The 23,977-nt window shown below is 39.6% G+C and overlaps 2 protein-coding genes, 1 long non-coding RNA gene and 1 pseudogene across 3 annotated transcripts; all 4 read left to right on the forward strand.

Annotated features, from left to right (window-relative positions):
- The first annotated feature begins 5,866 nt into the window (after nt 1-5,866).
- LOC106314560 lies at nt 5,867-6,465 on the forward strand (annotated as a pseudogene).
- Nucleotides 6,466-9,094: 2,629 nt separating this feature from the next.
- Nucleotides 9,095-11,381, forward strand: LOC106315599 (tobamovirus multiplication protein 3-like). Its single transcript, XM_013753370.1, has 11 exons — nt 9,095-9,330; nt 9,407-9,497; nt 9,592-9,644; nt 9,737-9,829; nt 9,899-9,970; nt 10,074-10,146; nt 10,236-10,281; nt 10,510-10,573; nt 10,670-10,723; nt 10,878-10,955; nt 11,064-11,381. Exons 1-11 carry the CDS (start codon nt 9,139-9,141, stop codon nt 11,154-11,156), a joined length of 909 nt encoding a protein of 302 aa, XP_013608824.1. The 5' UTR covers nt 9,095-9,138; the 3' UTR covers nt 11,157-11,381.
- A 1,991-nt stretch (nt 11,382-13,372) lies between these two features.
- LOC106313625 (glutathione S-transferase Z1-like) lies at nt 13,373-22,176 on the forward strand. The gene is made up of 10 exons (XM_013751495.1): nt 13,373-13,500; nt 13,588-13,672; nt 13,774-13,842; nt 19,644-19,705; nt 19,786-19,857; nt 20,395-20,448; nt 20,540-20,615; nt 20,823-20,884; nt 20,967-21,026; nt 21,951-22,176. Exons 1-10 carry the CDS (start codon nt 13,498-13,500, stop codon nt 22,056-22,058), a joined length of 651 nt encoding a protein of 216 aa, XP_013606949.1. The 5' UTR covers nt 13,373-13,497; the 3' UTR covers nt 22,059-22,176.
- A 177-nt stretch (nt 22,177-22,353) lies between these two features.
- LOC106313626 lies at nt 22,354-23,743 on the forward strand. Its single transcript, XR_001264430.1, has 3 exons — nt 22,354-22,693; nt 22,779-22,981; nt 23,230-23,743. It is a non-coding gene; the product is annotated as an uncharacterized LOC106313626 (long non-coding RNA).
- Nucleotides 23,744-23,977: the final 234 nt, after the last annotated feature.

A 23,977-nucleotide genomic window follows, 5' to 3' on the forward strand; every position in this document is an offset into this window, starting at 1 on the left:
AACAAAAAAAAAACGAAATAAACAAAACAAAACCAAACTCAATATTTTAATAGATCCTAAACCTTTAGAACCGAAGAACCAAACCATGAAGCAAACCGAGAATTGAAATGCCTAGTGATATGTGAAATTGTTTTACTTTGTATCTTCATTTTTTTTTAAAAAAATTCTTATCTTTTTTTTTTGGTAATATAAAGATATGTTCTCCCTGCAACCTAAAAAAAAGTAAAAAATGTATAACATATTTAATGTATCGTACAAATCCTAGTACAAGCGTAGATAGTTAATGTAATTAATTATGGAACCAGATTTGAACATGCTGATATGTTTTCTTAACATTATAATCTTTTAAATATTATAACCACAACCACATTTGTGGCCACTTGCAATTTTAAAAATTATATTTCTACGGATAGCTACAATTTAAGTCTGTGGTTAAAATGTTAACAAAAAAATTCTGTGGATATTTACGGATAATATATGTCCACAATTTATTCTGAAGCGTATTGTGGCTTTTTATCCTCGACATAGTCACAAAGTACATTTTGTAGCTATATAACGACAATTATCCGCGAGTAAAGTTGTGGATAAGGAAGCCATGAATCTTGTGGGAGATTTTTGTGGAAATGTATATCCACAATTTATTTTTGTAGTTAATTGTGGCTGTGTTTCTTCGAATAGCCACAAAATTTATTTTGCTGCTATGGAGCGACAAAAAAACAACAAATGGCCACAAATTTTAGATTTTGTAAGTAGTGGCTAATTTTACGGAGATTTTGTAGCTGTTTTATACTGTCCACAAAAGTTTTGTGGCTAAGTTGTGGCTAAAAGCAAGTTTTCTTGTAGTGCGTCGGAACCTTCAACTTCTAACCAAGAAAGACAAGACTCTCTCAGTCTACTGTAGAGACTTCAAGGCGATATGCGACTCTCTAAGTGCTATTGGAAAGCCGATAGAAGAGTCCATGAAGATCTTCGGTTTCTTAAATGGTCTAACAAGAGAGTATGACCCCATCGCTACTGTGATTCAGAGTTCATTAAACAATTTTACAGCACTAACCTTCAACGATGTGGTCTCTGAGGTGCAAGGTTTTGATAGCAAGCTTCAGTCGTATGAGGCTCAAGCACCCGTCACACCTCACCTCGCCTTCAACACAGAGCAGAAGCAGAACGCCCATGAATACAAGAACACTGCTCCTTCGTACGACCCAAACTACAGGGGTAGATGTCGTACTAGCTCCAACAGAGGAAGTGGAGGTTACTCCACTAGAGGCCGTGGTTTTACGCAGCATCAAACAAACACTGGAGGCAATGGATAATGTCCAACTTGTTAAATCTGCGGCAGAATAGGTCATACGGCGTTGAAGTGCTATAATCGCTTTGATAACAACTATCAAGGCAATGATGTCTTCACATCTCTGCGTCTCACTGATGAAAATGGAAAGGACTGGTTTATTGACTCAGGGGCCTCTACACACGTCACATCTTACCCTGCAACTATGCAAGAAGTCCATCCGTATGAAGAAGATGATGTTGTCATGGTTGGAGATGGTGCTTACTTGCCGATTACTCACATTGGTTCTGCTACTCTCACTTCATGCTCAGGTATTATATCCTTGACTGATGTTCTGATATACATAAATCCTTGTTGTCTGTGTCAAAATTGTGTGATGATCAAAACTGTGGAGTGTTTTTTGACGCTCACTGTATATATGTTATTGACCTGAAAAAGCTGAAGGTGGTAGCAAAGGGACCACGAAGTAACGGTTTATATAGTTTGGAGAACAAGAGGTTGCAGGTGAACTTCTCTGATAGACATGTTGCAGCATCATAAGCAGTTTGGCAACTTGGTCACTCAAACCTCAGTCTTCTCCATCTCGTGTAGTTTAGTCTTTAGATCGGATCCATTGTGACTTATGGGGTCCATCTCCTATTGTATCCAACCAAGGGTTTCGGTATTATGCAGTGTTTGTTGATGAGTTTTCAAGGTTCTCATGGTTTTATCCAATGAAATATAAATCTGATTTCTTCTCTACCTTTGTCACATTCAAGACTTAGTTGAGAATCAGTTTTTTACAAAGATAAAAGAGTTTCAACCGGATGGTGGAGGAGAGAAATTACAAGCACTAAACTCAAAGAGTGTCTACAAGCTAATATCATTCAACACAGGTTGTCTTGTCTCCCCCCCCCCAACAAAATGGGTTGGCTGAGCGGAAGCATAGGCATTTGATTGAGCTTGGTCTAGCTATGATGTTTCAGTCTCACTTGCCTCTTCATCATTAGGTTGAGGCATTCTACACTTCAAGCTACATCAGTAATCTTCTCCCTCCATTTGAGTCAGACAACGTGAAGAAGAGTCCATTTGAAATGCTCATGAGATACAAGCCGGATTATTCATCGCTAAGATCTTCGGCTCAGCTTGTTTTCCATGCCTAAGACCTCTCACAACTCACAAATTCGAACCTCGATCCTTGAAGTGTGTCTTCTTGGGTTACAATCCTCAGTACAAGGGCTATCACTGTCTATACTCTCCGACAAGAACGGTCTACATCACTCGTCATGCTGTGTTTGATGAGGAATGGTTTCCCTTCAAGACATAATATCTGTCTTTGGTGCCTCGCTATAAGTCAGAACTGCTCAAAGCTTGGCAACATGCCACAAGAGCACCAGAACCACCAGTTGATTCACATATATCTCGCATCCTTACTCCACCTGCAGTACCGGTGGAACCACAACATGAAGCTCCTGAAGCAATAGCTGAAATTGATATACTGCCTTCTGAAAATGACGAACCTGAAGCTCCTATTGCTGCACCTCAAATGAATGTCCATCCAATGCAAACTAGAGGAAAGGCAGGGCTATAAAAGCCAAATGCGAGATACATTCTTCTAGCTCCTAAATATGATACAACAATACCAAAGGATATTGCTGCGACTATGGCTCACTCTGGTTGGAATCGAGTAGTCACATAAGAAATAGGAAACATTTCACTGAAGATATGAACGTCCTCAGTAGCCCCTGGATGTTTACAGTGAAATTTGGACCTGATGGAAAAGTGATCAAGCTAAAAGCCCGTCTAGTTGTCAAAGGTTATGAGCAACAAGAGGGGCTGGATTATCTGGGGACCTTCAGTCCAGTGGTGAGAACTGCTACCATACGTCTGGTGCTGAATATAGCAGTGTATAAAGGTTGGGATGTCAAACAATTGGATGTCACAAGTGCCTTCCTTCACGGTGAGTTATAAGAGCATGTGTATATGTTTCAACAAGTTGGTTTTGTTGATATGTGATGTGTGCAAGCTAACAAAGGCTTTGTATGGGATCAAACAAGCACCACGAGCTTGGTTTGATACATTCAGTCACTTCCAAATCGACTTTGGGTTTGTCTGTAGCAAGTCTGATCCGTCGCTGTTTCCATATCATCATCATGGCAAGATTTTGGTGTTACTCCTTTATGTGGATGATATCTTGCTTACTGGAAGTGACACTGAGCTTCTGCATAGTCTCATTCACTATCTTAACTCCAGATTCTCGATGAAAGACTTAGGAAATCCACATTACTTCCTATGAATTGAAATTGAGTCTTATTCAGGGGGAATGTTCATGCATCAGAAGGCTTATACAAAGGAAATATTTCACATGGCTGCTACGAGTGAATGTAATATGATGCCTACACCACTCCCTCAATGTATAGAGCAGCTCAACACAGATCCCTTCCTGGAACCAAGTTACTTCCGTAGTATATTATGATCACCAGGCCATATATTCAATATGTTGTGAACTATGTGTGTCAGCGTATGCATCTCCCTACAGTTTTAGACTTTGGCCTTCTGAAATGTATCTTGAGGTATCTTAAAGGGACACTGGAAATGGGATTACACTTGAGTAAAGACGACTGCTTAACACTCTCTGCTTAACACTCTCTTCTTATTGCGATAGTGATTGGGCCGGTTTCTTGGAGACAAGAAGATCAACCACATGTTTTTGCATGCTTCTTGGATAGAACTTGATATCTTGGTCTGCAAAACGTCAACCGACTGTGTCTCGATCTTCTTTTGAAGCCGAGCATCGAGCGCTTGGTGCTACTGCACAGGAGATTGCTTGGATATCATGTCAACTTCGAGACTTAGTCATTGCTCAGCCTATGTCTACTCTACTTCTTTGCGATAACCTCTCAGCCATGTATCTAAGTGCAAATCCTGCTCTCCATAATCGATCTAAGCACTTCGATACAGACTGTCATTACATACATGAGCAAGTTGCTCTTGGTCTGATCGAGACAAGACATATACCAGCCTCAAGACAGACTCCAGACATCTTCACCAAATCTTTGCCAAGGAAAGCCTTCTGTGAGTTAAGAAGCAAATTTGGTGTGCAAGAAACTCCACTAAGTTTGAGGGGGAATGTTAGTGACAATACACTAAGGGGTCTCGACAAAGTGTCATCTAAAGCCCAGGCTGAAGCAAGACCAACTGTGAATATGCTATAGTCCAAGCGTCAGCTCTCCTCAACTCAAAACAGAGGAAAAGCATAACATACGAGAGGAGAAGAGACAATCTTGGAGAACCGTTTTCTCCCTCTCTTGTTCATTTTTCTTGACTGATACACTTTACAACTATGATGATAAGGATGCAGCTGTAAAGATGAAACCCTCTAGATCGTTCTACGCTCTCTATTTAAGCTCATTGTAAATCCTTTGTATTTTCTTAAGTTGGAAGCATATTGCAGTAAAAGCTTCAATCTTTTTCTTGTTTTTTCACATTTACATCCATGTGCTTAACTTTTTTCGCTCCCAAGCAGAAGCACGAGCTTCGAAACACTTTTACAAACTTGGAGAGAAGCTTTAGTAAAATCTTTACTGACGTTGAAACACCTTTGTCTTCATCTTCTTTGCTAGCACATGCAGAAATATTTAGTGTCCAAGATCAGTTGCCAATACCATTATCTCCCTCCTAGTTTTCATAATAGAAGCTGATGCTTGCTTCCCGGGACTTGAAGGTGGAGAAGACACATGACTTTGGATTGGTGTTGTCAGCATATTCGGCGTCCCATTTCTAGAAGGGTCTTGGATCACTATTGGATTCATTTTGGTTTTCATGTCTCTCAATGATACATATGAAGAACAAAAGCGAGATAAGCTTAAGTGTAAGGTAACAACTAACAAGAAGAGACCATTTCAACTTAAAGGAACAATAACCCTATTCTTGAAAGATTTCACTAAGCAAATGTGGACAAAAAACGTTTTAAAAAGAGTATTAAGAAATCATTATAAAGGGTCTCCACCATTAACCCTAGATTCCGAATAACAAAACAAAAATGGAGAAAGAAAAGGGTACCATATTGATTTTATCCAAATGTCATTGTTTGATTTTGTTACGTCTTATTGATCTTGCGTGATTGATTAATATGAGTTTATATACAGGAGTGTCAGCCTATTATAGAGAGAGACATATACGGAAGCTTCCGTGTATAGAGGATATGAGTATATCCGAGTAATGAAGATAAGGATCCATATGACTGATGTTGTGAATATTCGGAATTGATGTGGAGTATGAGTATCTCATGTATACTTTAACAGTAACCCATCACAAGACTAAAACCCTAGAGGGAGAGAAAAAAAATCATTAATATGATCTCGCCTGAGACGTGTTTATTTCTTAATTAGTAGGTATTATTAACAAAAATAAATTCGTAATCTATATCCAGGTTGTAATGGAAAATTTATGTAAGCACGTTCATCCTGACGAGTAAAAAATGGGTAGGGAACCCCATTATATTATATTATATCCTAACGAATCTCTACAAATACAGTAGCAAGCATTAGCATTATCAAATAAGCTCAACAAAAAGAGCACAAAGAAAGAAAGAGGAAGATGAAAACAGATGGTGCAATCACAATATTCCGGTTGATGATAACTTTCTTACTCGTTGCAATAACATCATCCGGTGTTGTTGTTGGTGAGAATGAAGAAGTGTATGATTCTACATGAGAGCTAGTACAGGCCGATGCTCCCTATCTCGTCGAAGTACACAATCTGCAACAAAGAGCATCGATTACCCGTTACAGAAGAAAGAGACGTAAAGCCTTTTCATGCCTACATAGAGTGGTATCAATATTTGATGAAATTATACACCCACCTCGACCAGTTATGTTTGTATTATCATCGGATGTTGTACGTGTATCAACAGATCTTAGTATCAAGTTCATAATGCCCAGTCACTGCGGGGAGTCCGACTTTTGGAGAGTCCCAGATAGTTCATTGCTAGTCAAAGAAGTGGTCCCGTCGGGATCCATGTCAAGCAATGACAGTACTTCACCATCAAGAAATCTGACGTATTTTACAAGTTTGCTTTCAGTAATGGTGACAAACCAATGGATTTTGGTTTAGAGGCGATAGGACGTGATGTAGCGAGGTTGATATTGTCTAACAACTCTGACCTTCGAGTTTCTTTCGTCTCTGTGTGCATGTAAGACATAATTTTGTATCTTCTTTATTGTTATGTGAAACAATAATAGTAAACAATAATCGTAAGTTATAAGATACAAATTTTATTAATAGAATTAACAAACACCAAAACATATTGGATTTTAATGTTACTACTAACTACTAAGAACAAAAGCTAAAGCAATATGGCAACAATGAAGATACATTGTCTGGATTTGTTCAGCTTGTTTCTCTGTTTTAGCTGCTTCACAATTCTTCTTAGCTTCAGCAGCTTGTCACTTCTCCTCTGATTTGCACTCTAACGCAGCAAGTCTCTTCATCAACTGGTCTTGCAGTCGTCCTTTCACCTTCTCAACTTCCACCTGCAATATCAAGCATACCCCCATCAATTACACATAATTATAAACTGAAGACATGATCAACTTTGATTTTGTTTTTTGAGTTTTTTTCAGGCTACGTACCTCAGTTTTCCTTCAGAATTTCACCTTCTGATTATTCTCCCATCTAAACATGGACCTCACCCAAATCATTTTCAGTTTAAAGCATGATCAAATTAACAATGCAACTTCGATTTCTTACCTAGCCATGTGGTAAGCCTTTTCCACTTTCTCCCGCAAAGAAGCACGAGCTTCAGAAACGGTTTTACAAGTTTGAAGAAAAGCTTTAGTCTTTAGTGACGTTGAAACATCTTTGTCTTCACTGTCTTGGCTAGCCCAACACCTTTATATCCCTCCTAATTTTCATTTGAAGCTCTTTCTTTGACAGTTCTGATGCTTATGTCCCAGGATTTGAAGGTGCATAAAACATAGACTTTGCATTGGTGTTATCGGCATAAATGGTGTCCCGTTTTTAGAAGGTTCTTGGAACGCTATTCGAGTCATTTCGGTTCCCATTGAAAGTACAAGACGAGTCTGTTACAGAGAGTAATACATGTAAGTACAATGTTTTTCTTTATTTCACAAAGTACTACAGTAGGATACTAATGAAGGTTTATTTTTACATAGATAAAGTGTCTTACTAACTCTTTTCTGAATTGACTAACATGTCACACACAGACATAGACACTAGCCTTACATGTTCTTAGATCAAACAAACCCAAGAATCCCTCTAATCCCCTCATGACCCCTAGCTCTTATGTTTTGTATCTACTCTCATTCGGCACTGAAACTCCTTCTTTTGAGGTGGTACCTAATCCTAAGCACATCTTTCTCTACCTATACTTGCAGATTTCCTGGATTGCCTTAGCCAACTTCCTAACGAAAAAATATTACCATATCTTCCTTTATGGAATATTTCCAAATCTTCTTCAAAGTCTTTTGGAAATCTTCCCTCGATGATTTACATTTCCTCCAAGGTAAATCATAGATTTCTTTACTTTAGCTCTAAGTCGTCTCCAATTTCAGTCTTCAAATCAACTACACAACTTCACTTCACGTAGCACTTCTTGTACGACTTCATGTAATACTTTACTACTAGTACATGGACATCTTGAGGAGTTATTTTTCTTCAGCTTCTAAAACTCAGTCGTCACTGCACTAACAACCATGTCTCTCACCCTATACCCTAAGCCCAAATCCTAGACCCTAAACTCAAATTCTAGACCCTAAACTCAAATCCTAGACTCTAAACTCAAATCGTATACCCTAAACACAAATCCTAGACCATAAACCCAAACTGTAAACTCTAAACCCAAACCGTATACCCTAAACCTAAATTATAGATCCTAAACCCAAACCGTAAACCCTAAATCCAAACCTAGACGCTATAGGGTTTAGATTTATGGTTTACGGTTTGGGTTTAGTGTCTATGATTTGGGTTTAGGGTTTGGGTTCAGGGTCTATGATTTGGATATAGGGTATAGGGTTTGGATTTAGGGTTTACAGTTTGGGATTAGGATCCAAGATTTGGGTCTAAGACATATGGTTTGAGTTTAGGGTATAAGATTTGGGTTTAATGTATAGGATTTGAGGTCAAGAATTTATGATTTAAAATTTAGGATTTAGCTGTTGGTATTAACGTCGTTAAAATTGACGTCTTTTTTTTAATTACTTTTTTTTCAAAATTAATATTTTTTATTTAATAATCTACATGATACTTTGACTGGTTTTTAGAAAGTGAGTTGAATTTAAAGGTTCATCGTAAGAGTGAACTTAAGTTTTGTTGTTATTTAAACCGGGTAAATTAAAGAAGTAGAGATGAACGAAGTGATTTTGTAAATAAACGTTACGTATCTTTTCATTTCCCCAATAGAAAATCAATCAAGTGATTTTGAAAATCGATCAGTTTCGTATATTTTTGTTGCCATGAGAAAAAAGTAAATATAGTCCATCAAAGGAAATATATTCCATTTTATCACTATAATTAATCACTCGTGACAAACCATATCTACTTTCCTTTTTTTTCTTTTTCAGATCGGTATTAATCACTCGTCACAAACCATAATTACTTTCCTCTTTTATTTCGAATCGCGTATATATATCCCCATCATGTTTCGTGGATCAGCCAGCTTGGCTTTCCTCTTTTATCCACACGTGCCACGTGGAGCAGCGTGTCAGTCATCGTTCAGTACCCACTAAAGAGAATTACCGGCTATCACCGGTCCTCAAACCCGTTTAACCAGGTCTTTTTATTTCCAAAAAGTAAAAAAAAAGAAAAAAAGGGTGATTCAATCGATTTCTTAAAAAAAGAAAGAAAGATCAATGAGAATCGGCGGTGTGGAGATTATGCAATACGCGTCGGAGATGATGACGTCTTCTTCTCCGGCGGTGGAAGCGTTCGATCTCAAGGACGCTTCGTCTTGGTGGTCTGACGTTAACAAGTCTCCGATTTGGCAGGATCGTATCTTCCACGCTCTCGCTCTTCTCTACGGAATCGTCTCCGTCGTCGCTCTGGTACGGTAGTTATTGATTTTGAATCATCTCGTAGGGATTATTCGATGAAACGAATGTTTGTTTGCTTATTTGGTAGATTCAACTTGTGAGAATCCAATGGAGAGTTCCAGAATATGGATGGACGACGCAGAAGGTCTTTCACTTCCTCAATTTCGTTGTGAATGGAGGTTGGTTGGTTGGTGCGAGATTGTGGATTTTGTTTGTGTTCTTGATGTTTTCTATGTGTATTTTTGATTGTGGTCATTGGTATGGTTTTCGCAGTCAGGGCTGTGGTGTTTGTCTTCAGGAGAGATGTGCAGTTTATGCATCCAGAGGTGAAGCCGCTCTTCCCTATCATCATTGTGTTGTTGGTCTATTATGTCGAATGCTTTCTTAATTTGCTAATCCTTTCATGACTGTGTTGTAGATTCTGCAACATATCTTGCTTGATATTCCAAGTCTTGCGTTCTTCACCACCTATGCTCTTCTAGTCCTCTTCTGGGCTGAGATTTACTATCAGGTAATATCTGATTAGTTATATGGTTCTTTCGTTTTGATGTTTTACTTAGATACTCTTTGGTTTGTACAGGCGCGTGCTGTATCCACTGATGGACTGAGGCCAGGCTTCTTCACAATCAATGCAGTTGTTTATGTAGTTCAGGTATATATATTTCCATGCAATCTTCAAGATATTTGTGAATTTTCGAGAAAAGTTATAATTTTGTTTTTGTGGGGTCGGGTCATGGGGATTGTATTGCTTTCAGATTGCTCTTTGGTTGGTTTTGTGGTGGAAGCCTGTTCGAGTTATGGTTATCCTATCAAAGATGTTCTTTGCTGGTAAATTAAGCTTCAATCCTTCTATGTGACACAAAGCATGTTTAATTAGTAGTAATTGTCTCACGTCTCTAGCAAACTTATAATCGCAGGTGCTTCCTTGTTTGCTGCTCTTGGATTTCTACTTTACGGTGGAAGGTAAATCTGTCTGCCATTTGACAGTCCCATCTTATTACCAGTCAAATCACCACTGAGTTGTGAGATTACAAATTGTGACCATCCCATCTTGCTTGCAGTCATAGTCACTTACATTCTTTTTCAAAAGCTAGACTAGATTTCCTTGAGTACATCTGCATACCATTGAAATTGATTATAACCTCTCGTTTAAGCTTGATTCTGTATCCGTTTATGTCTATCTTATGGCAGGCTTTTCCTAATGTTGCAAAGTTTCCCAGCAGAGTCTAACGGCCGCCGCAAGAAGTTGCAAGAGGTGAAACATCAATTGTTAAATGTAGTCATTCAAAGTCTTTACTACTTTCTGCTTCTCGATTGTTTACACCCTCTTTCTCTGTCTTATGTATGGTAGGTTGGTTACGTGACAATTATATGCTCTACGTGTTTCCTCATCAGATGTATCATGGTAAAGTCACCCACAAACATATCGTTATGTTGATATCCACCAATTCTTCTTACCTTCTTGGTTGGATTGGATTATCTTTCTTCCTTACTAGAGTTGTTAGTTTAAGATTTAACAACTAACGAAACTAAGCTTGTGTCATTTAATATGGTTTTAGATGTGTTTTGCTGCTTTCGACGAGGGGGCAAACCTTGATGTGTTGGATCACCCCATTCTTAACTTCATATATTACCTGGTAAGCTCTCTCTCTTTGCTTAATGATTAAATAATGTCATGAACATTATTAGCTTTATTTTTGACGTTTGTGAATTGTAACCTGATGGTCCTTGTTTCTTATATACAGTTGGTAGAGATATTACCTTCCTCTTTGGTCCTCTTCATCTTGAGAAAGCTACCACCAAAACGAGGCATCACACAGTACCATCAGATCCGCTGAAGGGTAAAGACAGGACAACAAATTATCAGAAGAAGACACGCCCATGTTTCTTTTATCGGATATGCTTTTATTTTATTCAATAGAGAGAAAAGCATTAGGAACAATTTTTCTTAAAAAGGTTCTATAGCTGATCAGTATTTTTGGTTGATGATGGGGATGAATATGACTAAGGATCTTGTTCCCTTTACATAGGTAATGTGATAAAGAAAAGAGTATTCTAGAAAATACATGGAAGCATTGTGCAGGTTTGTGTTAAAACGTAGATGCTACGTTGCCTAGCTCATTGTGGTTGTGTCTTGCTTTCATGAACAAGACGAAGAACAAATTACAGCACTTGATTTGACGACTTTTTATTTTTCAATTTTAGATTAAAAGGCATCTTGAAACTGAAGATAGTATCCTAGAATACTTTCAATTGTTTTGGACAATGAAGTTTCAATCAAGCTTATCACCTTACCATGGTATTAACTATTAACAAACGTCCTACTTACAGTTCTGTATTTTAAACAAACTATTTAACTTAATTTGCAGTGAATAAAGCGATCATGGATATGAGGATTATAGAAGATGTATAAGTTTTAACAATAAAGTAAGCACCGTCCTGTTTACAAATCACATTTCAAATGTGTTCTGAACTTTCTTGCAAGGATTTAGTTTCAACAGTACGATCTCAAACATCAAAAATTAGATGCTTATGCATTGTTCTTCTTTTTCGATGTTTTGGTGTTTCTTATTTATTATTCTCTTTTTCTATATAGAGCACTATGTGTTCAACCCAAAATGAGGATGATGATATGTATCAACAAAACTACAGAAGTGTTTCAAAACTACAGTTTTGAGATACCTCAGGTGGCCTAGCGGCAGTACTGAAGGGATTCTCACACACGACTGCCAGAGGTCGCGGGTTCGACACTCTGTCGGCGGGGCGGTACTGAAACTTCTCCAAAAAAAACCCTAAAGGGTTTTCCTGGATGCGGAGTCTTTCGGGGTGGAGTCAGACACTATAAAAAATTTATCCACAATAGTTTTTATTGTTTTCGGCTAAGTTAAAGTGAAAAACATTGTAGATGAAAGGGAGGGGGTGGGGGGGACATAATTTCTTGTATTGAATTTTAATTTCTTGTATTGAATTTGTTCATGTAAGAATGATGAACGCACAATATGAAGAACCCAAACCCACAAGGCCACAAACATTACAATCCAAAGGCTTGTAAGATTAGTACAAAATTGATAAGTTCATGAGGTTTGGCATGGGAAAATTTGAAAGAATATTATTCACTTTTTATTTCAAATTTGTAAATGAAGTACTATAGGGAAGATCTTATTTGAAAATGAAGCAAATATATAATTATTGGAACCGATATTGGATGAATGTGAAATATTAAATATATAGGGAAATAATAACCAAATTCACAATATAGTCGTTCCAAAACTAAAAAAATAGACATCCTTCTCTGCATCTAGGAACGCGTCGTGTATCAACGACATCAGCAAAACGACTGCGAAGTGGAATAATATCCCAATATGTCCGATGTAGTAAAACAGGAAGACTAGTCAATGGTTCTATTTTAAATAATAGTGCTGTTCATTCCAACGGGAAAATGGCTTATTTCAATATATTTTTGTCTTGTTTTTTCATATATCTTTTTAAATACCAGCTAAATATTTTTTTGCATAAATTATCAATTTCATTGAGTCATACGTATAGTTTTTGAATCAAATGTTATGCACATGGTTTTGCCGAGTCAACGGCTACATATTTTTTAAAATACCAAATTTAAAATATACCCTTCCGAATACAAATCTTTGATGTTTTAACTTTTCGGAAATACTAAAAAATAATAAATAGATTATTTTTATATTTTTTGTTTCACCAATAAATTTTACCATTCATATTTTTACATTGTATTCAATATTTTAGTTCGAAATACAAGTCCAATAATTATATTCTAAAACACCAATTTTTCAAATACAATAATAAAATCTAAACATAAAATCATTCGTATACGAGAGAAGTACTTTAAATAAAAACATATACAAAACCAGAAAAAACTAAAAAATTATTCAAAATCTAAAAATACATTTAAAATTAAAAATATCAAAATACCAAAGTATACAGTAGTAGCTAAAAATAATTAATATATATAAAATCTAATGTTTCAAATTTAGTATTTAATATATTTTGTTTTTGACTGATGATGATATGTATCAAGTTGTCGTCTCCGAATTCTCCACTTCTTCTCTCTACTACGTCAAACTCACAATCGCTTTTTGTTTGTTTTGAAACTTTAACTCACAATCGCTTTTGTATCTGTGAATAAGAAGAATCTATCTCTTGATCATGGTTAAGTCTTTTTCTCTCTTCTCATGTAACAGATCATCGTCTTCACTCAATCTCGTCTCACTCCAAATATATTTTTCCATGCGATAGGCAGAGAAGAAGGAGAAGCTGAAGCTCTACTCTTACTGGAAAAGCTCGTGCTCACACCGTGTCCGTATCGCCCTCACTTTAAAAGGTCTTTCTAATTATTATTGTAAACAGATAGTGTTTTTCTTTTCATCTGAACTGGATCTTTTTTTCATCTGAACTGGGTCTTGTTTGATTGTGTGTGTTTAGGGATTGAATATGAGTACGTACCAGTGAATCCCCTCAAGAGAGATGAATTCTTGAAAATCAATCCAATGGGTGCTTGATAGAGGGCGGAAGCGATATAAATCGAAGACCTAAGGTTTAATCTTCAACTCAGGTAACTTGTCGACGAAGGTAACTTCGGTAACAAGGTTAAAGACGCGAATTCTCTTCGCAGTGCTCGTTAAAGCTCTTAGGGTACGCGAATACTCTTCGCAGTGCTTATGAAAGCTCTTAAGAAAACTCAGTATCTTATTCAAATTCAAGGTCTGTTTACAAAAACCAAAGCCCTTATTTATACCAATCGAATTAAGCTAAACCTAAACAAGAAAAGGAGACTTAACTTTTATCAAATCCTAAAAATAAAAGGAAAGAAATCAATAGCTTGTAACCCAAGTAAAGCCTGCAACAAAGAAGCCCATAACAATGTTGGTGACGTGATGATACGCTGCATCAGGTTCCCCCTAGTTGAAGAGGATTCGTCCACGAATCCGGATCGTCATTGTCACCATGAAATGGGGTAAGGTGTTTCACGTTAAAGACATTGGAAGTGTGGAGATGATCTGGAAGACGCACACGATATGCATTAGGATTGATGCACTCTAAAACTTCGACGGGACCAATCTTCTTAGACTTAAGCTTATTGTATTCTCGGAGAGGGAGACGTTCCTTGGTAAGGTAGACCCAAACGAGATCTCCAGGAGCAAATATAACCTCACGACGTTTCACATCAGCTGCACTTTTATATTTTGCGGAGGAAACCTCAAGGTTTGTGCGAGCTTGTTGATGGATGACCTGCAAATCTGTAACAAAATCAATGGCTTCACCGTGATGGCGAGTCTTGTCTGGAACAGTAGAGAGATCAAGAGGACCCCGTGGAATGAAACCATACACCACACGAAACGGCGAAAAACCCAAGCTTCGATTAAGAGCGTGGTTGTGGGCGAACTCCGCCACGTCATATGCACTATAACGTCCTCTCGCGCCTGCGAGTTTCTCGCTAAAAAATGCCACAGGTCGTCCTTGTTGACTTAAGACGCCACCGATGCCGAGTTTGGAGGCGTCACAGTGGAGCTCGAAGGGCAAAGAGAAGTCTGGGAGAACGAGTATCGGCACCGAGGTGAGCTTTTCTTTGATCAACTCAAAGGCATGTGTTGCTTCGGGTGTCCATTCGAACTTTCCGTCACGCATACAACTTGTGATTGGCGCCATAATCGAGCTAAAGTGATCGACAAATCGCCGGTAGAAGGATGCAAGACCATGGAAACTTCGAACCTCCGAGACTGTCTTCGGTATAGGCCATGATTTAACGGCCTCAATTTTGGCATGATCGACAGCTAGCCCCTGGTCAGACACCACATAGCCTAGAAAAAGTACTTTGGATACACCAAATTCACACTTCTGTTTGGCGGCAAATAGTTTTTCCGATCGCAAGACAGTAAGGACTTGGCGAAGATGCTCCGTATGGTCAGTGATGGAAGAGCTGAAGATAAGTATATCATCAAAATAGACGACGACAAACCGTCCAATGAATGGTCTCAATGCTTGGTTCATAATGCGCATGAAAGTACTTGGAGCATTAGAAAGACCAAAAGGCATCACCAACCATTCAAAAAGGCCTTCACGGGTTTTAAAAGCCGTCTTCCATTCGTCCCCGGGTCTAATACGTATCTGGTGATAACCGCTTTTAAGGTCGATTTTGGAAATTTTTTTGGCCGAACCAATTTGATCCAAAAGATCATGCAAGCAAGGAATCGGAAACCGGTAACGAATTGTAATTTTGTTGATTGCGCGGCTGTCCACACACATACGCCATGAACCATCCTTCTTTGGTATTAAGAGAGCAGGTACGGCTGTCACAGATGTATGCATGGTGGTGAGAAGGCTATGGCGACGGCTCAGTGCATCGGCGACACGATTCGTTTTGCCGGACTGGTGTCGTATTGAGAAAGTGAACTGCTGGAGATAGGAAATCCAACCCGCATGGCGAGCTGAAACTTTCGCTTGGCTATCCAGATGCCGTAGAGCATCATGATACGTAAAGAGGACAAATTCTCTATGAATCAGATAATGACGCCAATGTTTGATTGCCTGGACAATCGCGTAAAACTCCACGTCATATGCACTATAACGTCCTCTCGCGCCTGCGAGTTTCTCGCTAAAAAATGCCACAGGTCGTCCTTGTTGACTTAAGACGCCACCGATGCCGAGTTTGGAGGCGTCGCAGTGGAGCTCGAAGGGCAAACAGAAGTCTGGGAGAACGAGTATCGGCGCCGAGGTGAGCTTTTCTTTGATCAACTCAAAGGCATGTGTTGCTTCGGGTGTCCATTCGAACTTTCCGTCACGCATACAACTTGTGATTGGCGCCATAATCGAGCTAAAGTGATCGACAAATCGCCGGTAGAAGGATGCAAGACCATGGAAACTTCGAACCTCCGAGACTGTCTTCGGTATAGGCCATGATTTAACGGCCTCAATTTTGGCATGATCGACAGCTAGCCCCTGGTCAGACACCACATAGCCTAGAAAAAGTACTTTGGATACACCAAATTCACACTTCTGTTTGGCGGCAAATAGTTTTTCCGATCGCAAGACAGTAAGGACTTGGCGAAGATGCTTCGTATGGTCAGTGATGGAAGAGCTGAAGATAAGTATATCATCAAAATAGACGACGACAAACCGTCCAATGAATGGTCTCAATGCTTGGTTCATAATGCGCATGAAAGTACTTGGAGCATTAGAAAGACCAAAAGGCATCACCAACCATTCAAAAAGGCCTTCACGGGTTTTAAAAGCCGTCTTCCATTCGTCCCCGGGTCTAATACTTATCTGGTGATAACCACTTTTAAGGTCGATTTTGGAAAAAAATTTGGCCGAACCAATTTGATCCAAAAGATCATGCAAGCAAGGAATCGGAAACCGGTAACGAATTGTAATTTTGTTGATTGCGCGGCTGTCCACACACATACGCCATGAACCATCCTTCTTTGGTATTAAGAGAGCAGGTACGGCACAAGGACTGAGACTCTCCTTAATGTGGCCCTTTCGCAAAAGATCTTCGACCTGTCTACGTAATTCTTCATGCTCAAGTGGGCTCATGCGATAGTGTGGTCTATTTGGTAATGTCGCCCCTGGAACCAAGTCGATCTGATGTTGAATATCTCGAAGTGGTGGAAGTCCTTCCGGTAGTTCAGTAGGGAAGACGTCCGCAAAGTCAGTTAACACTGATGTCAACGCCTGCGGAGGTGATGACTGGGCATGCCGTTGATCCGTGGTTGGGACTAGGGCGAATGTGTATCCTTCAGTCCGAAGTTCTTTCATGAATGTTGTATAAGAACAGAGGAGTGTAGTTGTTGCTGAGGTGGTCGGTATCGAGCGAGATGGAGAAAGAGGCAGTGTAGGAAGCGGGTCCGGCGCTGGAGAAGTAAGGGATGGTAGTGATGCTGACGGCTCTTTTGACGGAAGTAGAACGATCTTTTGTGAATCCCAGATGAAACTGTAAGTATTCTTTGCGCCATCATGTAGAATTCGTCGATCATATTCCCATGGACGGCCGAGAAGTAGGTGACAAAATCAATTGGGCAATATCACAATACATGCGATCTCGGTAATGTGGCCCAATGGAGAATGGTACTACTGCCCGTTGCGTAATACGGATATTTGCCGTATTATTAAGCCAGCCAAGATTGTAGGGTGACGGGTGTTTTTCTCGCGTGATGCCGAGTTTATCTACTGCTTATTCAGAAACAACATTACGGCAGCTTCCCGAATCAATGACAAAACTGTAAATACGGTCCTTAATCGTACAAGTGGATCGAAAAATATTAGTGCGCAACCACTTGTCATCCTGAGTCACTGGTGCGAGGCATGCTCGACGAAGGACGAGAAGGCGTCCATGATCTCCGGCGGTTGGTTGGTCAGTGTGGTCGTCGGTGTTGTCTTCCTCCTCCTGTGAATCATAAACCTCCTGTTCATCGATTGTATCGTCAATAAGGAGACCACGGCGTGTCGCATGTGGGCAAGTCGTTTGACGGTGCCCTTGTTCACCGCAAGAGTAGCAACAGAGGGCATTGGGGCGCGTAGACCTACGCAACGGTTGTTCGTCTTGGATGGTTTCTTTGGGTGTGGAAGACGCGGCGTCAACAGGTTCTTTTGCTGCGGAGGTGTTGCTCCCCGATTGCTCTTGTGGCCGAGAACGAGTTGAAGATTGCGACCAGTTCGATTATCGTGTCTGTTGCTCAAAGGATGCAGCACGCCGGTGAGCTTCTCCTATTGTCAAAGGGTCAATTTGTGCCATAGCCGTCTGTAGTTGGGGCCATAGGCCACCAATGAAGCGAGACACTAATTGGACTTGACTCTCGTTGATCTCGTTACGCGTAAGGAATAGTGCAAATTCTTCCGCATAATCGTCAACACTACGATTGCCTTGTCGTAGATTTTGCAAACGCGTATACATGGTGCGTTCGTAGTTGTGTGGAAGGAAGGTATGTCGTAAATGTTTGGTTAGTTTCTCCCATGTATGAACAGGTGGTTTTCCTGTTCGGGACCGTGTTGTCTTTAATTGTTTCCACCATGTGGCTGCATGACCACGGAATCTCATGGCTACGAGTGGAACACGTCGAGCTGGAGGTACTTGCTTAAACTCGAGTATCTCTTCGACCGAAATCAACCAGTCAACGAGATCATCGCCACGGAGGCCACTGTAAAATTCTGGTATATCAACCCGAAAATTTCGTTCCCAACGGTTATCATAGTTATCTTTTTGTTGTAGATCCTCAAGGAAAACGCGGTGATGTTGATCATCCTCGTCGTCTTCAATTGGGTATTGGTTCTGGATCCTATGGTGCTGACGTTGGTCATGAGGCGGAGGCGGAAAAAAGTGTTGTTGTTGATGGAGTTGGTTGCCGAGGTGGAGGTCGAGGGTGGTGTTGTTGCGGTGTAAGGGGTTGTCGTTGTTGTAGATCCTCAAGGAAAACGCGGTGATGTTGATCATCCTCGTCGTCTTCAATTGGGTATTGGTTCTGGATCCTATGGTGCTGACGTTGGTCATGAGGCGGAGGCGGAAAAAAGTGTTGTTGTTGATGGAGTTGGTTGCCGAGGTGGAGGTCGAGGGTGGTGTTGTTGCGGTGTAAGGGGTTGTCGTTGAACTTGATGTGGAGGAGGACGGTGATGTTGTGGTGGTGGTAGCGGATGTTGAAGTTGGTCTTGAGCAACTGGTTGGCCTTGCGGATCCACACGAGCTGTTAAGGCGGTGGTTAAGGCTTCGATGCGCGCTGCCAACGTGCTCACCGTGTCACCTAGCTGTTGGAGAGAAGCTTGGTTTGCCGTCTGCATCCCCGCAAGTACCCTTCGTAACTCAGTCCAATCCGTTGCGGATCCTTCGATGTCGCCACCTCCGGTTCCCGTGTTCTTTGTCATTGAAAACGTGAAGTTTTTCCTGAAACGTTCTGATTCTGATACCAACTGATAGAGGGCGGAAGCGATATAAATCGAAGACCTAGGGTTTAATCTTCAACTCAGGTAACTTGTCGACGAAGGTAACTTCGGTAACAAGGTTAAAGACGTGAATACTCTTCGCAGTGCTCGTTAAAGCTCTTAGGGTACGCGAATACTCTTCGCATTGCTTATGAAAGCTCTTAAGAAAACTCAATATCTTATTCAAATTCAAGGTCTGTTTACAAAAACCAAAGCCCCTATTTATACTAATCGAATTAAGCTAAACCTAAACAAGAAAAGGAGATTTAACTTTTATCAAATCCTAAAAATAAAAGGAAAGAAATCAATAGATTGTAACCCAAGTAAAGCCTGCAACAAAGAAGCCCATAACAATGTTGGTGACGTGATGATACGCTGCATCAGTGCTGTACCAGCGCTTGTTGATGGAGACGTTGTGGTTTCTGATTCTCTTGCCATCATAATGGTTAGTATAATTAACCAGGAGCCACATTATCTTGTGTGATTTTGTGGATTCATTTCATCAAAATCTTTGTATTTTGACAGTATCTAGATGAGAAGTATCCTGAGCCACCTCTCTTACCTCGCGACCTCCACAAACGTGCCGTAAACTACCAGGTACTGCGTAGTTAGAATCTAGTGAAGAGTAACCAGCTAAGATTGTGAGTACTAGGGATATGTATCCCACATCGGGAATTCTAAAGGACATTAAGTAATATATAAAGGGTTAGAGTCAATCCACTAATCACCAATTGATTTTAAGTTGGATGCCCAAGAAACTTAGCATGGTATCAGAGTCCAGATCCTAAATACTCTAAACTCCTAATTAAAAATTAAAATTAACCCTTCTGACCGGGTATAAAGGTCGTGATTAACCCTTCCAACCGGGTATAAATGTTGTGTTAAACTCGCTCGATCGAGTATAAATGTCCTAAAGTTCCGAGATTTCTGGCCGATAAGAGCCATCATCTCGAGAAGGGGTATTACGGATATGTATCCCACATCGGGAATTCTATGGAACATTAAGTAATATATAAAGGGTTAGGGTCACTCCACTAATCACCAATTGGTTTTAGGTTGGAAACTCATCTAGCTTAATAAATATAAAGGGTGAGTGTAACGGTTCTGCTTCTTTTTTTTTTGTTTCTGTTTCAGGCAGCGAGTATTGTGTTCTCTGGCATACAACCTTATCAAAATACGCCTGTTGCTGTGAGGACATGATGATATTTATTATGTTTGTTTCTTAGATTCCACTGTTGTGAGTTTTAGATGAAGCAATGGTTTTTTTTTTTTAAAACAGAGGTATATTGAGGAGAAGACAAATGCTGAAGAGAAAACTGCTTGGGTTAATAACGCTATCACAAAAGGATTCACTGGTACGACATCTCAGTTTCTGTAATATTTTTTTTGTCATCGGCATAAGTTGATACTGTGGTTAAAGAGTGCTAACATTTAATTTAAAACATATCCCATGCTTTATGCGGCTTCGTACCACTCATCTTGTTGAGGGATGTTTACTGCTATTACTGCCTTTGATAAAAAAAAGGTTTATGTAGACCTTTCTAATCATATGCCTCTTTCAGCTCTCGAGGATCTGTTGGTTAGCTGCACTGGAAAATACGCCACTGGTGATGAAGTTTACTTGGTAATTGGTATTTTGCTCTTAAGCTCTTTGTTACTCTCTTCCAAGTTGACAAGTTTTGAAGTCATGAAGCATTGTTTTACAGGCTGATCTCTTTCTAGCACCACAGATCCATGCAGCTATCAACAGATTCCAGATTAACATGGTACGTTTCCTTCTTCCTGTACCCAACATTGTTTCAGGCCTATAGCTTTTTTTACGTGTTATGCCTCCAAATCCTGGATCAGTTTTATGGTAGCATGAACCACATTTATCTTTGTCTCTCACACTCACACCAAATCCTTGAAAAGTCCACAGCAGGGTGAAACCAATAAGAACACAAAGGATTCAAGACCAACTGTCTTTTTATTAAGAATCACTTAAGCAATCTTTTACAAAGACTTGTCTAATCCGAATTACACAACGCCACACGCGGTTTGTCGCGGACCAATTCTTAATCTACCCTTTACGTGAACCAACCCCTGTTGCTCACGTTTACAAATCACTCACTTCCTGAAACCCCAAAACCCACGTTGAAAGCTTGACCTAATCCAAAGTCTGAGCTTTCTTATATATTGCCACCAATTCTTTCCAATTGTGCAATATCTCTTTTCCTAAAAATCAGCATCACCAAATCTTCCAATTTGTAATATGAGGATCTTCTGGTTTGTGATTCACGTCCAAACAAGATGCCAATGGGAACTCTCCACATCATGACGTCCTAGTTCCTTCTGTCCACGTCGATGTGTTACATTATCATCCATGCGTAACACAACAGCAACACGCCAAACTTCAACATTCTTTGAATATGTCCGAGCCATACTCCAAAGAACCATGTCAATTAACACTCTCTCTGTGTCAATGCACCAGCATGTCAAGCTCCAAAGCCTTGAGCGTCCATGCGTAACACAACAGCAACACGCCAAACTTTAACATTCTTTGAATATGTCTGAGCCATACTCCAAAGAACCATGTCAATCAACACTCTTTATGTGTCATGCACCAGCATGTCAAGCTCCAAATCCTTGAGCTTACAATCCTCACTTGGTTTCTGGTCAAATATTTATTTCTCTTGTATGGATCTGTACAGGAACCGTACCCAACACTTGCAAAATGTTACGAGTCATACAATGATCTTCCTGCATTTCAAAACGCAGTCCCAGAGAAACAGCCTGACGCTCCTGCTTCCACAAGCTGATTTTGTGTACCGTAGTAAGCTACTCTCAGCTCAATAAATACCTCAGACAGGTAGACAACAACAGCAATGATAATAATACCTTGTACTCATATTTAGATGTATCATATGCACCAGTGATATCTATTATAATAAAGGAGACTTGTCTCTCTCCACAGGCCGCCACGTCAGCAAGGAGGGGTGAGCATTTTTTGACACCTGGCAACTCTTTTTTTTTTAAACTAAAGCTTAACTTTCATGTTTATGTTATAGATTTGTACTATTTGGGCTTCTCCATTGACTTTTTGTTCAGGCCCAATTGTGTATCGGGTTTAGTGTTTCTCTCATTCTTCTTCACATACTGTAGGGCTTCGCCGCCGTGAAGATTGCTACAGATTCCATGCCTCTCATCCATTGTCGTGTAACGTCTCCGACTATCATTGATTTCGTCATATTAAAGCAAGCATTTACTTGATTAACACCACTCTTTTGCTCTCTGCCATTGAATCACATTCCCCTTTCTCTCCAAGGTAACAGACAAAAGCTCCACTTATAAATAAGGTTGTTCTCTGCGATGAAATGCAACACTTCAACCAAATCGAATAGCACATTCTTGATTTGAACACATGGGCGTCTATATGTTACTATTGGATGATAAGGTTGGTCTTATGGTTATTGTTTTTGTAACTATCTTTACAACGCTTGGTATTTTCACACTTATATTCAACTCTCTCACTGCAACAGGACTACAGGAGTCACTCATCCAAGCCTCTAACACACACAGTCCACGGGCTGAACACTTTCAGAGAATTAGAGGAAGCACTTTCAGAGAACTAAGTGGATTCAATGTATAATGATTTCCTTTTGGATGATAGGTGGATTTGCTATGAAAAAAAGATGTTGGAAGACAGAAGGTTCCCCAAATTGCATCTCAACTTTCAGCTCAGGTAAATCTATATATATCACCAAGCCTTAAGTTTATACATAATAAAAATGAAAAATTTAATTATTAGTTAGGTAGAGATATGTTTCTAATAAAAGTAACAAAACCGAATAATAAATATATTTTCAAATTGAGAATAAACTAAATATTATTTTTCTTAGTTAGGTAATTGCTATTTGAGTTATTTAGTTTACCTTTGTGTTTAAAAACAACACTACGTTTTTTAGTTTGGTGTACCTTCGGTTATGGCAGGCAACTCTGATTCAGGCCTCAATTACCTTGGCTTGGACTGTTCATGATGTTATCGCCTGAGTGCACAGACTCAATAAATTCCAATACCTAAGGCCTGAACTGAACATCCCTTCTTTGCTCTTGACTACTTGCCTTTTTGTTTATGTCCAGAGAAGTGATAACCACCCTGGTGATGACATGCCTGGAGCTGTAGCAGTGTCAACTAAGCCATCTGATATGATGCTCCATCATGCATCTGAGAAAAAAAAGCTATGAGTGATAGTGGTTGGATTGTTGAAGATAGTGATGCTGCTCCACCTCAACCAACTGATGCTACTGTTTTGGTTGGTTCCTCGAATCAGAAGGATCCACCCACAGAGAATGTGCCTGAAGGTAAGAAGCCACGCATTGCATAACTTTAGAGGTTAAGGAGGACCGAAGCTTAAAGTCGGTTACATCGAGTCTGGTGTTGTTCGTTTCTTCATTTCGTCCATGCATCCAGATGAATCATCTGAATGCAACTATGTTCGTTTGCTTTTCATTTTTTAACTTTCATCTGCATCCAGGTGAACTTGTTAATAAAATGACTAAAATATAATTTTTTACGTTTCGGCGGAAAAATAACATTTTTTACCGTTTTGGCGGAAAATATTTTTGCGGTTTTTGAGGAAAAATATGTTTTTGGCGAAAAGTGTATTTTCGTGGTTTCGGCGGAAAATACGTTTTTATGGGTTTGGCGGAAAATGTCCTGGATATTAAGATATAATAA

This window comes from Brassica oleracea, chromosome C9 (genome assembly GCF_000695525.1).
Source record: "Brassica oleracea var. oleracea cultivar TO1000 chromosome C9, BOL, whole genome shotgun sequence".
Lineage (NCBI taxonomy): Eukaryota > Viridiplantae > Streptophyta > Magnoliopsida > Brassicales > Brassicaceae > Brassica > Brassica oleracea.